The sequence below is a fragment of the Malus sylvestris genome, chromosome 10 (genome assembly GCF_916048215.2).
Source record: "Malus sylvestris chromosome 10, drMalSylv7.2, whole genome shotgun sequence".
In the NCBI taxonomy this organism is placed as follows: Eukaryota; Viridiplantae; Streptophyta; class Magnoliopsida; order Rosales; family Rosaceae; genus Malus; species Malus sylvestris.
Window position 1 is genome coordinate 7,118,732 of NC_062269.1, and position 14,572 is coordinate 7,133,303.

General features: G+C 40.3%; 1 protein-coding gene across 1 annotated transcript; it reads left to right on the forward strand.

The window, feature by feature from the left end:
• Window positions 1-861: 861 nt before the first annotated feature.
• Window positions 862-5,578, forward strand: LOC126585490 (gamma-glutamyl peptidase 5-like). The gene is made up of 4 exons (XM_050249938.1): window positions 862-1,422; window positions 4,581-4,733; window positions 4,878-5,045; window positions 5,257-5,578. The coding sequence occupies exons 1-4, from the start codon at window positions 1,114-1,116 to the stop codon at window positions 5,356-5,358; spliced, it is 732 nt and encodes a 243-aa protein (XP_050105895.1). The 5' UTR covers window positions 862-1,113; the 3' UTR covers window positions 5,359-5,578.
• The last annotated feature ends 8,994 nt before the right edge of the window (window positions 5,579-14,572 follow it).

The window sequence follows — 14,572 nt, forward strand, 5'->3', positions numbered from 1 at the left end:
TAAAATAAAAAATTGTAAATTCCCCATTCGCATATGCAAAATATGCTAAAAAAATTAATTTACATTTTTTTTTGTCAAGCTATAGATTTTGTTAGATTAGTCACCGACAGAGTTTGGACTTGCACCATCATGCAAGAGTTCAACACCTTTCTACTACTGTGGTAAAAAATCACTTGCCAATTTACAAATTTGACTCTCTTCTTTTTGTGGGGTTTGAAGTAGACCTGTAAACGGGTCGGGTTTATTGGGTTTGGATCGGGTTCAACCCAACCCGTTAAGTTAAAGGGTCATCCGAACTCGACCCGTTAAGCTAACGGATCACCCGTTTCACCCATTAACAATTATTATTATTATTATTTTTCATAGAGTTTATATTTTGTTATTAAGACTTTATTGAAATTACTAAAACATCATCAGCTAATGGATGTTAACGGTTGCTAATGGGTCTAATGGGTTGACCCAAAGTGACCTGTTATTTAACGGGTTCACCCGTTAGTGATCCGATCCGTTAAGCATCCACCCAAATACTAATATTAACGGGTCGGATCGGGTCAAGTCGGGTCCAAAATGTCAAGTCTAGTTTAAAGTCCTTAACTTGGGGAAGGTAGTGGAATAAAACTGGCAGGGTGGGAAGTGTCACAAAGTTCATCTGCCGTATAAATGTAGGCCATTAAGCCAGGCACATTCATTTATCTTCTCTGTAACCAGCATGGATACGCAATTAAACACCAATAAAATAAAATACGAAATTAAACATTATGCATAGAAGGGGGTATTTTTGGTAAACCACAGCAGGTGTCAAAATTGTAAATTTGGGTTCGAAACGTGAGCGTTTCTAGAACCCACCAGTTTAAAAGCATCGGGCTCTGGCAATCTCTATTGCAAGTCCAAAGAATTTCAACACGCATCTCTCAACATCAAGACAGAGAAGAGCCTCTCTCTCTCTCTCTCTCTCTCTCTCTCCCTCTCTCTCTCTAAAAATTTCCTCTTTTGGAGAGTCAGAGAGGCATTGCAATATCTCTTTCCAAAACCCCATTTGGAAACCCAATTAATCCTCCCTCTCCTTCCAAGTATTTAAGAATTTTAGAGCGAGGGAGAGAAAGAGCTAGAGAGATGGGTGGGAAGAAATTTGCAGTGCTTCTGTGCGCAGAGGACACGGAGTTTGTGAAGAAGACGTACGGGGGGTATTTTGGGGTGTTTCTGAGAATGCTGGCGGAGGAGGGGGAGACGTGGGACTTGTACCGGGTGGCGCGCGGCGAGTTTCCGGAGGACGATGAGATTGAAAGCTACGATGGGTTTGTGATATCCGGAAGCAGCAGGGATGCCCACGGCAATGATGCCTGGATCTGCAGGCTCCTCACCCTCCTCCAGAAATTGGATTCCATCAAGAAAAAAGTTCTCGGCATTTGCTTCGGTCATCAGGTAATCTTCCTCCTCCCAACAATATTTTCTTCGTTCTGTCTTTATCTCTGTCAACTTTTTTTATTTTTGTATTTTTGGAAAATTGGGTTTTCTTAAGAAAGGATATTATGGGTCATTTCACATATTATCATATTAGGAAGAACATAAGGTGGGAAAAAGACTGTTTCGTGCTGGGCTCTGGGATTTTCCATTACTTCAGATTAAGGGTATAATGGTCTTTTAATAGGCACGAGATTAATTGTGATTAATAAGTTAAGCCTATTAATATTAGTATTATAAGTGAGAGATTTTAGATTCGATTTTTACCATAAATGAAATTGAATCACATTATTGTTAATCTATTACGAGACTAAGTCCACTCCTCCCTCTTCTTGTGCTTCAAGAAGTTTGGTGTGTGGTCCATCAGACGGAAGGAATTAACTTGGCTCCTGAAACAATTCACTTCAGCTTATACCCGATACCATGTGGACATATGTCCAAGTTTTGAAACAACTCAGCAGCCAAGTCTTGTTCTAGAGGGAAACTTTACTGTCAGTAGTCTTGTAACCGTACGATCATGACTTTTAGCTTCCACGATTAACGTTCATATCGTTTACTAATTAGTCGTCTTGTGACCTAATACTATGTGGTCCCACAAAATAATGATTTTTAGAGAGATAACGTTCGTATGTTAAATAGTTGTTAAGACATGAGAAGTTGGTGGAGATCAAACCTGTTTCAAAATGTATGGACATTATTATTTTCTATCACTAATGTCGTCTGCTAAGAAAATACTTGTTTAAGTAAGAAAAACTAATATATCGGGTATGTGAGGTTTTATGGTTGACAGTTTTAGCTGTAAAACACTCATTTACACGTCACTTGTACGAATAGAATGAAATATAAAAAAGTTTTGTGTTATCGTGCGTGACGCTGTAACAGTTTCTTAGATATTTAGTTTGTAACGTTCATGTCAAATTAATTTCAACTATCGTGATCATTTTCGTGAGAATTAATACTATGACTATGACTTATCACATGTTATATGTTTTGTTAACTTAATTTTAACCTAAATACCGTCAACGGTAAGGAAACATGTTTGCAGCATCACTCCACACTTGAAGTGACATTCCAACGAGGAAGCGTTTTTGCTAAACACCACCACCATAAATCTTGGTGATCATTTGCCTTTTACTTAATCTTGGTTAATTTTTTACAAAACTGATAAAGTAATATTTAATGTAAATGTTTAACTAGAGATAATTGAAATGACACGTGACAAATAATTACGTGTATAATGAGCATACATCATAGTTATTGTGATGTCTCAAAAATGCTCTCTTCCAGCAATTTTGCTCACATCCAGTGGGACCTACAGTGATTTGGAGCTAAGCACAGGTCATAGGGATTCCACTCTTCTCTCTATCTCGCACCAAGTCAAAATTTGGCCATTGATTAAAACGCTTCGTTCTGTTTCGTTCTGTTCTACTATAGTCTCCTTTTATTTAAGGGATCTTTCGTAAAGTCCACTGTACATTGTATTTTAACAATTTAATTGTTTAATTTTTAGGTTTTTCATCAAAGATATATGTACTAAAGTTATTCAAATTCGAAACTATAACCATTGAATTAAATAGCAGTTATATTAGTGTTTACTCGATGGATCACTCAACGGAAGAGAACTTATATATATTATATGTAATATGTTTGTGTGTGTTGACAAAAATATATGAGTAGTACAGTACATCCATAAGGCCACTAAATGTTGCAAGATTAGATGTGTGCCACTATGCCTACTTAAGTCTTATCGGTTTAATTACATTATTGGAGAACCAACGTTGGTTCTCATTTTGTTATCACTAACTTTTTTACTTGCACTTAGACTTTACTTGGTTATGCTACATGCATTTACTTAATATTATTCATCATCAAACGGTCAGATAGGCCCCAAAAAAGGAGAATTTTTTGATAGGATCATATTTGTTTTTGTTTTGCTTAAATTGCTTTAATTTTTTAATGATTATCATGACATTATTGTGGTTATTGTGTTGCACGTTGCACGTTTCGAAGGGAGATTATTCCCTATACATTTGTGTGTGTGTGTTTAATGGATAACGAGTTGAATAAGAATTGTCTGCCCTTCCACTTCTCGTACATTCTTATTTTATATGATTACGATTAAGTCATCTTAATATTTTATATTATTTTTTTATAGATATAATAAGATAAAAATGAATAAAAATATAAAATATTGACATGGTTTAACCGTGACCACATAAACAGAAGAGCACAGGAGGATACGAGAAGTGGAAGGATAGACAATCATTGTCGTAATGAGTTCGGTGGCTATACTATTCTGGGGATGATTTGATTGGATTAGGATAAAGGATAGACACGTGGAATTGATTCAAATTAGGATGGCAGAATTTAATATAATATCTATGAAAGTTTGCATGACATGTTCTATCTGGAAATGCTTTTTAAGCTCGTGGTTGTTTGTTGTGTGCTTTTCCCGTTTTGTAACTTGTCGGTGGCTAACCTTGATGGAAAACGTGCTGTGCTTTTGGCTTTTAGCTTTTGGTTTTTGGTTTTTGGCTTTTAGCTTTAGGGTGTTTTGGGGTGCTTGTTGCATGGTTTCGCATTGCCCCCCATTCTTATATATGAGCGTGAGATAAAGGTGTCCAACACTACATTCACACGTTAGAAATAAACTAATTCCATGCAACTTTGCCTTTATTTAGAGCGATTCAGTTTCTCCTCGTGGAGGAATCACTTCACCATCCACTACCTGATATATGGGATGTCTGACCGATGATATCCTCTTCTGTCCATGGCCGCTGCCCTTATATCAGACATGCGTTATAAATAATTTATAAGGAATTCGTATTATTCTTATTCTGATTATGGATTAGTAAACGAGTTTATGATGAAATATTGCGATATTGTGGAATATACGCAGAATCCACTTAATGTGACAAAACATTAGAATTAATAAAAGGAAGTGAGAATTTAGTTCGTTGTATTGCTTTTCTAGGACCCAATATATGTCAATTCTATTAATTATTTAGATGGTTCATCTGTCAACTCCTTATCCCACCCTTTAAACTAATGCCACATTTCTTGTTATGTCCTCCTCAATGAGCTGTCTTTATCTACTCTCTATATATGATTTTGATTAGATATTGAGCCGTGCACTGGGAGGAAAATCTGGTAGAGCCATCACAGGCTGGGATATCGGAATCCGAACCGTCCACTTGTCACCATCATCCAAGGCCTTCTCTTCTCTCAACGTTCCAGCTCTTCTCTCCATATATGAAATCCACCAAGATGAGGTGTGTATACTTCTCCGTCGTTGTCGAATGTATAGATTTGAATTTCCTGCTGAATACTTCAGTATTTACGGTTTACCATGCATGAAACTCAAATTTAATAAATAAATTCATGTTTATTCTCATTTGAAAAAAAAAAAAAAAAAGGTGTGGGAACTTCCTCCTAAGGCAGAGTTGATTGCATGGTCGGATAAGACCGGTGTGGAGATGTTTAAGTATGGAGATCACATGATGGGCATCCAAGGCCACCCTGAGTACACCAAAGATATTCTTCTCAATCTTATCGATCGCCTTGCCAAACTCGAATACATCTTGGTAAATATATATATCTATAAAAAAGATTTCCAAGGATAACGATTTTGGCACTCTGATGTGAAAGTAGAAATTCTATAAATATTGGGTTTGGCGGGCCAAACGCTAAACTGGGAGTACCAAAATCGCTATCCTTTTGAATGTTCAGCTAGTTAACAAGTCATGCAACAGTTTAATTTGATTACACAATTTGTTCTTGTGGATTTGGTTTCAGGTCTCGGAAGCTGAAGAATTGAAGGCCAAGGTGGAGGCATGTCAACCAGACAGAGAGACATGGAAGAGGGTTTGCAGAAGCTTTCTCAAGGGGGAATTATGATGATAAATGACTAATTATTTATGAGAGAGAAGAAATTAAGTGTAGAAATGTTGTGTTTTGAGGAGAGGCTAAGAAAGGGTGCTTAGTTTTCACAGTTTGATAGGTTGGTAACTGTGTTTAGGTTGGCAACTTAAGAATTAAGATGTTATCAAGTTTAATTTGAAGGAAAATTTGCAAAGTTGCTTAATTTTGCTAATAAAATCATTGCATTTTCTAATCATCTCACTGAAGTAGTACAATATAATTGACAAATGGGCGACGGAATTTTCAGAGTAACAAACATCCTAGAATGGTTCAGATGGGCGACATCCCAGGCCTAGAAATATTATGGTCCAAACCAATTTGGGTAGACATGAAGGAAGTTGAGGTTTCTCTGTAAAATTAATAAGCAATATGAAAAATAGCTTAACTACTTATAAGCATATGCAGATTTTGTTTTTTCTGATGTGAAATTGATACTCGTTAGAACATTATTCGTATTGACTTTATTAAATGCAAGTTTTCTACTATGGATAGAATTTTGAGTTTTGCTTCGTTAGTTCATGTCACTTGCGTACTCTGCTCTGTTGCTATGAGTCTCATTGCCACCTCTTCTCTGAGAATCCTTTTACCGATGATATTTCATCTTTGATGCTATTCAATTGCGGTGTCCCCTGGCTAAGGCTCCCTTGGCCTCTTTTTGTCATGTGGGCAGCTGTTGCAAGGGAAAATCTCTATCGTCGATAGTTTTGAAGTTAAATCTTGCTGCTACAGTGTATTATGTTTGGAGGAAGCGGAACAACCATAGATTCAATAACTCATGTCAACCCGTTGCAGTGGTTCTCAACTCAATTAAGTCCACCATTAGACTTCGATTGAGTTCTTTAAAAATCGCCCATTCCGCTGCTAATGACTCTACTTTACGGGAATGTAATATAACTATGAATAGTTAGTACTTATTTTTGCTGCTTTGATGCAATGTTGTTAGCTTTGCTGTCTGTTTTTCTTATAGCTGTAGCTCTTTGTTGGGTGTCTATTTTTTCAGCTACTCTTTGCTGCTAGTCTTCTCCTTTTTCTCATCAATATATTTTATTTACTAAAAAAAAAAGGAAAACTAATGAAAATGGTTAGAAAATTTTGAGTTTTAACGATAAGGACAAAATAAAGGGTAAAGTGAATAGTACTATGATTGACTTTTTAGTGTAAAAATGTGGTTTTTCATTAAAGTGAACAGGACCGTGGGTTTTTCGTTAAAACTCCAAAAAAAAAAAGCATTTAGAGATTGTTTTTATTATTATTTTTTATATGGCACCTGATTGAAAATGAATGTACGATCCATAGGAACCCGACTCTATCAAATGGATCCAAATGAGCCGCTACCACTAATAAAATTACAAAAATCTGAACCGGCTTAGACTCGTTTATGAAAATCAAAGTCGAGTTCGAATCTACCAAAATAGGACCCGATCGACCAGCGCCTATCCCTAATTTAAATTATGATATTAATATATGAGTTGAAAATCCTTTTTAAGTGCCTTTCCTTGTGAACTCATAAAAATATAAAATATAAAATATAAAATATAAAAAAAAGAGTGCCTTTTTCTTGTTGTTTAAGAGTTAGATCACTTTGTTTTTTAGTTGTCTACATCGTAGATCTTAGATGCAAAGTTTTTAAAGAAAACTAATGAAAAGAGCTTGAAAACTTTGAGTTTTAATGATAATGACAAAATAAAAGATAAAGTGAATAGTACCATGATTGACTTTTTAGTGTAAAAATGTGGTTTTTCGTTAAAGTGAACAGTACCATGTGCTTTTCGTTAAACTTTCCAAGTTTTTAGGATTTTCAGGTCTTTACATGCATTCAAGTCTTTACATGCAGTAGGAGATAACGAATAATGGCAGATCCATTCATGAACCCGGGTGGACCCAGAACCAACCAAAAGTTTGAAGAAGTGTTTGTGAGGGCCATAAATGTACCACCATAAATGTACAAATAGGTACTAGAGATAAAACCACCATAAATGTAAATAGGGTGCAACATAAGCTTTGTATAAAGAAGAAGGATCTAATTTTAGGCAAAGAGCTGCACAAAGAAAACCACTTACTCTACCGTTCTTGAACCTTGGTTTCAGCAAAGAAGACAGAAGAAGAAACTCTCTCCCCATTTTTCACGCGACCGACTTTCCATCTTTTTCTTTTTTTAATTGTTGTCCAATCAAACTCCGCCTATGTCTTACATGGCCGGTCCCAAGCCCGGATAAAGGAGGAGGGGGAGGGCGTCAGGTAGTCGACAGCCGGCACTCCATGATCACGTCGAATCCTTATGAAAATGAATCCAGAACAAAATCGCGCTAAAGCTAGGGCGTCACCCGTAAGTGGCGCGCTGTGTGGCCTGAGCACAGTGATAAGTGAGCAAGGGTCGCTGTATCTCCATCGGCACCCGGATGCAGTGTTAAATGAGCAAGGGGGCCATAGAAACTTCTTTTCGAACGACTCCACTCAAAGTTGTTTGGGAGCATATGCTCCTATCAACTTTACCCGGGACACACAAAAGAAGTACTTTGATCCTATTAGACAGGGGAGGGTGAAGAAGCTAGGACAGAAGGGTAGAGTTCAAGAGAGCAAAATGCGTTTAGGAACGTGGAATATAGGAACCTTAACGGGAAAATCTATGGAAGTAGTGGAAGTTATGGTGAGGAGAAGGATAAATATTATGTGCCTACAAGAAACTAAGTGGGTTGGTAGTAAGGCAAAGGATCTAGAAAACTCAGGGTTTAAACTTTGGTATTCGGGCACAAATAGAACGAGAAACGGTGTTGGCATCATCGTGGACAAGACCTTGGTACAAGATGTTGTAGATGTCAAGAGGGTAGGAGATAGAATCATGGCAATCAAGATTGTAATAGGACAAGAACTTATCAATGTGATTAGTGCGTACGCACCTCAAGTAGGGTTGGATACGAGTTCGAAGGAGAAATTTTGGGAAGATCTTGGAGACTTGGTGCAAGGAATTGCTCAAACGGAGAAGTTATTTATAGGAGGAGATTTAAATGGACACGTGGGCAGGGAGACAGGCAACTATGGAGGTTTTCATGGTGGCCATGGTTTTGGGGAGAGAAACGAGGATGGGGAAGCTATCTTGGATTTTGCAATGGCATATGATCTCTTCTTAGCCAACACCTTCTTTAAGAAGAGAGAAGAACATGTGATCACCTACAAGAGTGGGTCGTCAAAAACACAAATAGATTTTCTTCTAATGAGGAAAGGGGATCGTATAACTTGTAAGGATTGCAAAGTTATACCAGGAGAGAGCGTGGCTAATCAACATCGCTTGTTGGTGATGGATGTACATATCAAAAGAGTAAGACAAAAGAACAAGACTTGGAAGTGCCCAAGGACTAGATGGTGGAATCTAAAAGAAGAAAAACAAGCCATTTTCAAAGAGAAGGTAATCACCCAATGTGTGTGGGATAGAGAGGGGGAAGCTAGCCAAATGTGGGATTCCATGGCTAGTTGTATCCGAAAAGTAGCAAAAGAGGTATTAGGAGAGTCCAAGGGCTTTGCCCCACACCAAAAGGAATCTTGGTGGTGGAATGAGGAGGTACAAACGAAGGTGAAGGCTAAGAAGGAATGTTGTAAAGCCTTACACAAGGAGAGGACCAATGAAAATGGTGAAAGGTATAGAAAAGCGAAGCAAGAGGCGAAGAAAGCTGTCAGAGAAGCTAAGTTAGCGGCTTACGACGATATGTATAAACGACTAGATACCAAAGAAGGAGAGTTGGATATCTATAAACTATCTAGAGCAAGGGAAAAGAAGACAAGGGACCTAAACCAAGTGAGGTGCATCAAGGATGAGGATGGAAAGGTTCTTGCTACAGAGAACGCGGTTAAAGACAGATGGAGAGGTTATTTTCATAATCTTTTCAATGAAGGACATGAAATGAGTGCTTCTTTAGGGGAGTTGAGTAACTCAGAAGAGTGTAGAAACTACTCTTTTTATCGTCGAATCCGGAAGGAAGAAGTGATTGTAGCTTTGAAGAAGATGAAGCATAAAAAAGCAATAGGCCCAGACGATATACCAATCGAAGTGTGGAAACTTTTGGGAGAGACAGGTATAACATGGCTCACTGACCTTTTCAATAGGATTTTGAAAACGAAGAAGATGCCAAATGAGTGGCGAACGAGCACTTTGGTGCCTATCTACAAGAATAAGGGCGACGTACAAAATTGCATGAACTATAGGGGTATTAAGCTAATGAGTCATACAATGAAGCTCTGGGAGAGAGTCATTGAGCATAGATTGAGGCAAGAGACACGGGTTTCGGACAACCAATTCGGGTTCATGCCAGGGCGCTCAACCATGGAGGCAATCTATCTCTTACGAAGATTGATGGAAAGATATAGAGATGGGAAAAAGGATTTACACATGGTCTTTATAGATTTGGAAAAAGCGTATGATAGGGTCCCAAGAGACATTCTTTGGAGGATTTTAGAGAAGAAAGGAGTACGAGTAGCATATATCCAAGCTATAAAGGATATGTATGAAGGAACAAAGACTGCCGTAAGAACTCATGAAGGACAAACCGAAAGCTTTCCCATAACTGTAGGATTACATCAAGGCTCATCCTTAAGTCCTTACCTTTTTGCGTTGGTAATGGATGAGTTAACAGGACATATTCAAGATGATATTCCTTGGTGTATGCTTTTCGCAGACGATATAGTGTTGATAGATGAAACTCAGGAAGGGGTAAATGCAAAGCTTAACCTTTGGAGAGAAGTGTTGGAATCTAAAGGTCTTCGCCTAAGCCGATCAAAGACAGAATATATGGAGTGCAAGTTCAGTGCAAATGGAGGCCAAAACGAGTTAGGGGTGAGGATCGGAGATCAAGAAATGCCAAAGAGCGACCGTTTTCGTTACCTAGGATCTATCTTGCAAAAGAACGGAGAATTAGATGGAGATCTCAACCATAGAATACAAGCTGGATGGATGAAGTGGAAGAGTGCATCCGGCGTGTTGTGTGACCGCCGTATGCCACTGAAGCTCAAGGGAAAATTTTATAGGACGGCAATAAGGCCGGCGATGCTGTATGGCACAGAATGTTGGGCGGTGAAACATCAACACGTACACAAAATGGGTGTAGCGGAGATGAGGATGCTTCGTTGGATGTGTGGGCACACGAGAAAGGATAAGATTAGGAATGAGGATATCCGGGGTAAAGTAGGAGTAGCCGAAATTGAAGGAAAGATGAGAGAAAATCGGTTACGGTGGTTTGGACATGTGCAAAGAAGGCCTACTGACGCTCCGATTAGAAGATGCGACTATGGGACAGAGGTTCAGGGCCGAAGGGGTAGAGGAAGACCTAGGAAAACTTTGGAAGAGACTCTAAGAAAAGACTTAGAGTACTTGGATCTAACGAAGGACATGACACAGGATCGAGCACAATGGCGTTCTAAGATTCATATAGCCGATCCCACTCAGTGACTTGGATTTTCCAAGTCTCCAACCGAGAAATTTTCCTCACTCGGGAAATTAAGGGAACACTACCCCAACCTACATGCTCCACTCAGAAAGCTTCAACATACAAGCTTCAACAAAAGAAAATTCAAAGAACTTAGCGAAGAAGGCTTTGGTGTATTTAACACAATACGTTGAAATGAAGGAAAGCTTATTTATTGATATCCCTGATAAGCTACAAATATGTACATATACATGAGTCAAAATAAACACACAAGAGGGAGCCTTCACAAAGGTTGCTTAGGAGAAGTCTCAGCAGTCGGTAGAGCCCCAGAAAGAGAAGGCACCGGAAGGGGATCATTTGGAGCCTCAGTACTGGACAGAACCCTAGAAGGAGGAGGCATCAGAGGTTGATCATTTGGAGCTTCATTACGCGGTATAGCCCCAGAAGACGAAGGCAATAAATGCCTTTGGAACAAACCCACAAATCTCTGATGATCAAGTAAAACCTGACCATCAGTTTCCTTCATCTGGTCAAGCTTCCTCTTCATGTTTGTAGCATAGTCATGTGCGAGCCGGTGCAACTGTTTATTCTCATGCTTGAGCCCTCTAATCTCCTGTTTGAGACTCATCACTTCAGCCGCCAATGATTCAACTTGGCGGGTTCGAGCAAATAGGCGTTGGGCCATATTAGATACAGAACCTGCACACTGAACACTGAGAGCCAGCGAATCCTTAACAGCTAACTCATCAGACCGTTTGGAAAGTAGTCTATTATCTTTGGGAGTGAGAAGGTTCCTGGCCACCACCGCAGCGGTCATATCATTCTTCATCACGGAATCCCCAACGGTAAGAGGACCAGTAGGGGAGACGAAGGATGGGCGCCATATGTTGTCTGGAGAAGGCGGGGCTGCCTCTTCAACAAGGTTCAAGTCAAAACGACGGTCGGAGGGGCCAGACATTTTCAAAGGTGTTGAAGAGAGAAGAGGTCGGACAAATCAAGATCCTAGAAGTGCAAGAATGAAGCTTCTACTGGTGGAGATTCAAGTGTGCTTTAGAACTTAATGCCAGCCCCTATAAAAATCTGCACTCGACGGAGCTTCAGAAATCGAAGAGGCGCCTGCTCAGAAATCGAAGAGGCGTTTGCTTTCTCAAAAGCTGAGCTGCTTAGAGATCACGAGGGTTGATCTCAGAAATCGAAGAGGCTTTTGCTTTCTCAAAAGTTGGGCTGCTCAAAGACCACGAAGGCCGATCTCAGAAATCGAAGAGGCGCTCGCTTTCTCAAAAGCTGGGCTCCCCAGAGACCACGAGGGCCGATCTCAGAAATCGAAGAGGCACCTACTTTTCCAGCCTTGTCAGCACCTGTCACACGCACACTCAGCTTTGCGGAAATTATGGGCATTCTGTCGAAGACTTCTGGGGAAGTAGAAAACACATGAATCTTACTGTTCAATCACCCACTTCCCACACGCAACAATAGCTCATGGGTACCACAGATAACTTTGCCAAAGTTCTCTGCCAAAGTTGAGCACGTGAAGCTTGCAGCTCCCACTACATCGCTCTGACCAAGAAGGGTAAAAGAATAGCAAAGAAACAGCACCAACAAAGTTTAGACCCATAAATTTTGAAGGTCTAGCTACCATATTATTACCCACAAGGGTAAAGGAACAGTACCACTGCTGGATAATTGGAAAGTCCCTGTGTGTCAACCTCTGTGCTTCGTGGCAAGGTAGACTAGCAAACATGCCCAATCTTTACTCACATTCGAGAAAACACTCCCAATAAGATTGCTTGCTCCAAAATCAAAGAGGCACCGTCCTCCGAATCTCGAGAGCCAGACTCCCAACATGACTACTTTATTAAAAATCGAAGAGAGGGTAAAGGAACAGTACCATTGCTGGATAATTGGAAAGTCCCTGTGTGTCAACCTCTGTGCTTCGTGGCAAGGTAGACTAGCAAACATGCCCAACCTTTACTCACATTCGAGAAACCACTCCCAACAAGATTGCTTGCTCCAAAATCGAAGAGGCACCGCCTTCCGAATCTCGAGAGCCAGACTCCCAACATGATTACTTTCTCAAAAATCGAAGAGACACTGCTCCCCGAATCTTCGAGAGCCAAACCCCCAGCATGATTGTTTTCTCAAAAATCGATGAGGCATCGTTCTCCGAATCAATCGAAGAGGCGCTCGCTTTCTCAAAAGCTGGGCTGCTCAGAGACCACGAGGGCCGATCTCAGAAATCGAAGAGGCACCTACTTTTCTAGCCTTGTCAGCACCTGTCACACGCACACTCAGCTTTGCAGAAATTATGGGCATTCTGTCGAAGATTTCTGGTGAAGTAGAAAGCACATGAATCTTACTGTTCAATTACCCACTTCCCACACGCAACAATAGCTCATGGGTACCACAGATAACTTTGTCAAAGTTCTCTGCCAAAGTTGAGCACGTGAAGCTTGCAGCTCCCACTACATCGCTCTGACCAAGAAAGGTAAAAGAATAGCAAAGAAACAGCACTAACAAAGTTTAGACATATAAATTTTGAAGGTCTAGCTACCATATTATTACCCACAAGGGTAAAGGAACAGTACCACTGCTGGATAATTGGAAAGTCCCTGTGTCAACCTCTGTGCTTCGTGGCAAGGTAGACTAGCAAACATGCCCAACCTTTACTCACATTCGAGAAAACACTCCCAACAAGATTGCTTGCTCCAAAATCGAAGAGGCACCGTCCTCCGAATCTCGAGAGCCAGACTCCCAACATGACTACTTTCTCAAAATCGAAGAGAGGGTAAAGGAACAGTACCATTGCTGGATAATTGGAAAGTCCCTGTGTGTCAATCTTTGTGCTTCGTGGCAAGGTAGACTAGCAAACATGCCCAACCTTTACTCAAATTCGAGACAACACTCCCAACAAGATTGCTTGCTCCAAAATCGAAGAGGCACCGCCCTCCGAATCTCGAGAGCCAGACTCCCAACATGATTACTTCCTCAAAAATCGAAGAGACACTGCTCTCCGAATCTCGAGAGCCAGACCCCCAGCATGATTGCTTTCTCAAAAATCGAAGAGGCATCGTTCTCCGAATCTCGAGAGCCAGATACCACAGACCACTTTTTCAAAGTGCTCTGACAGAGTTAAAACATGTGAAACTAACAGCTCCCACTACCGTGCTATGACCAAGCAGGGTAAAGGAATAGCATTACTACTTGTTAGGGAGACGCCTATATATGTCGACCTCCATCCCCAACGGACAGGCAGACCTGCAAAAATGCTCAACCCTTCATCATATCTGAGAGGGCACTCCCAACGAAGCCTTTCGAAATATTCAGCTTTCTTTCCCCCCGATAATACCTCTGCAAACAAGCTATACTAGAGCAAGAATATCTCATATCATCAGGGTTAAAAGCAAGAGTATCCCATATCATGCTTTTTCCCTGTCTTTTCCTTTGGCCTTGTTTTTACCTGCAAGACAAGGAGAAAGAGAGCAATCAGTCAGCACTTGGAATCAAGCTTCCAGCCAGGAACTGACTGCCTGGAACCCCTTACCTGATTACTTACCTGGCATTGCTCTCGAGTACTCATCTTCAACATCTTATGTTTCCAGGGAAGATTCCGCATCTGCTTGAGGAACAGATAGGGCAAGTGCGAAGGATACAAGGAAGCATGTGGAGACAAGCGTAACAGCACACGTGCCAATACATCCATTACTCTGTCAAAAGCAAAAGTATCCCATATCAGCAGGGTGGAACGTACTCTAGATTTGATGGACTTGTTTTGACCC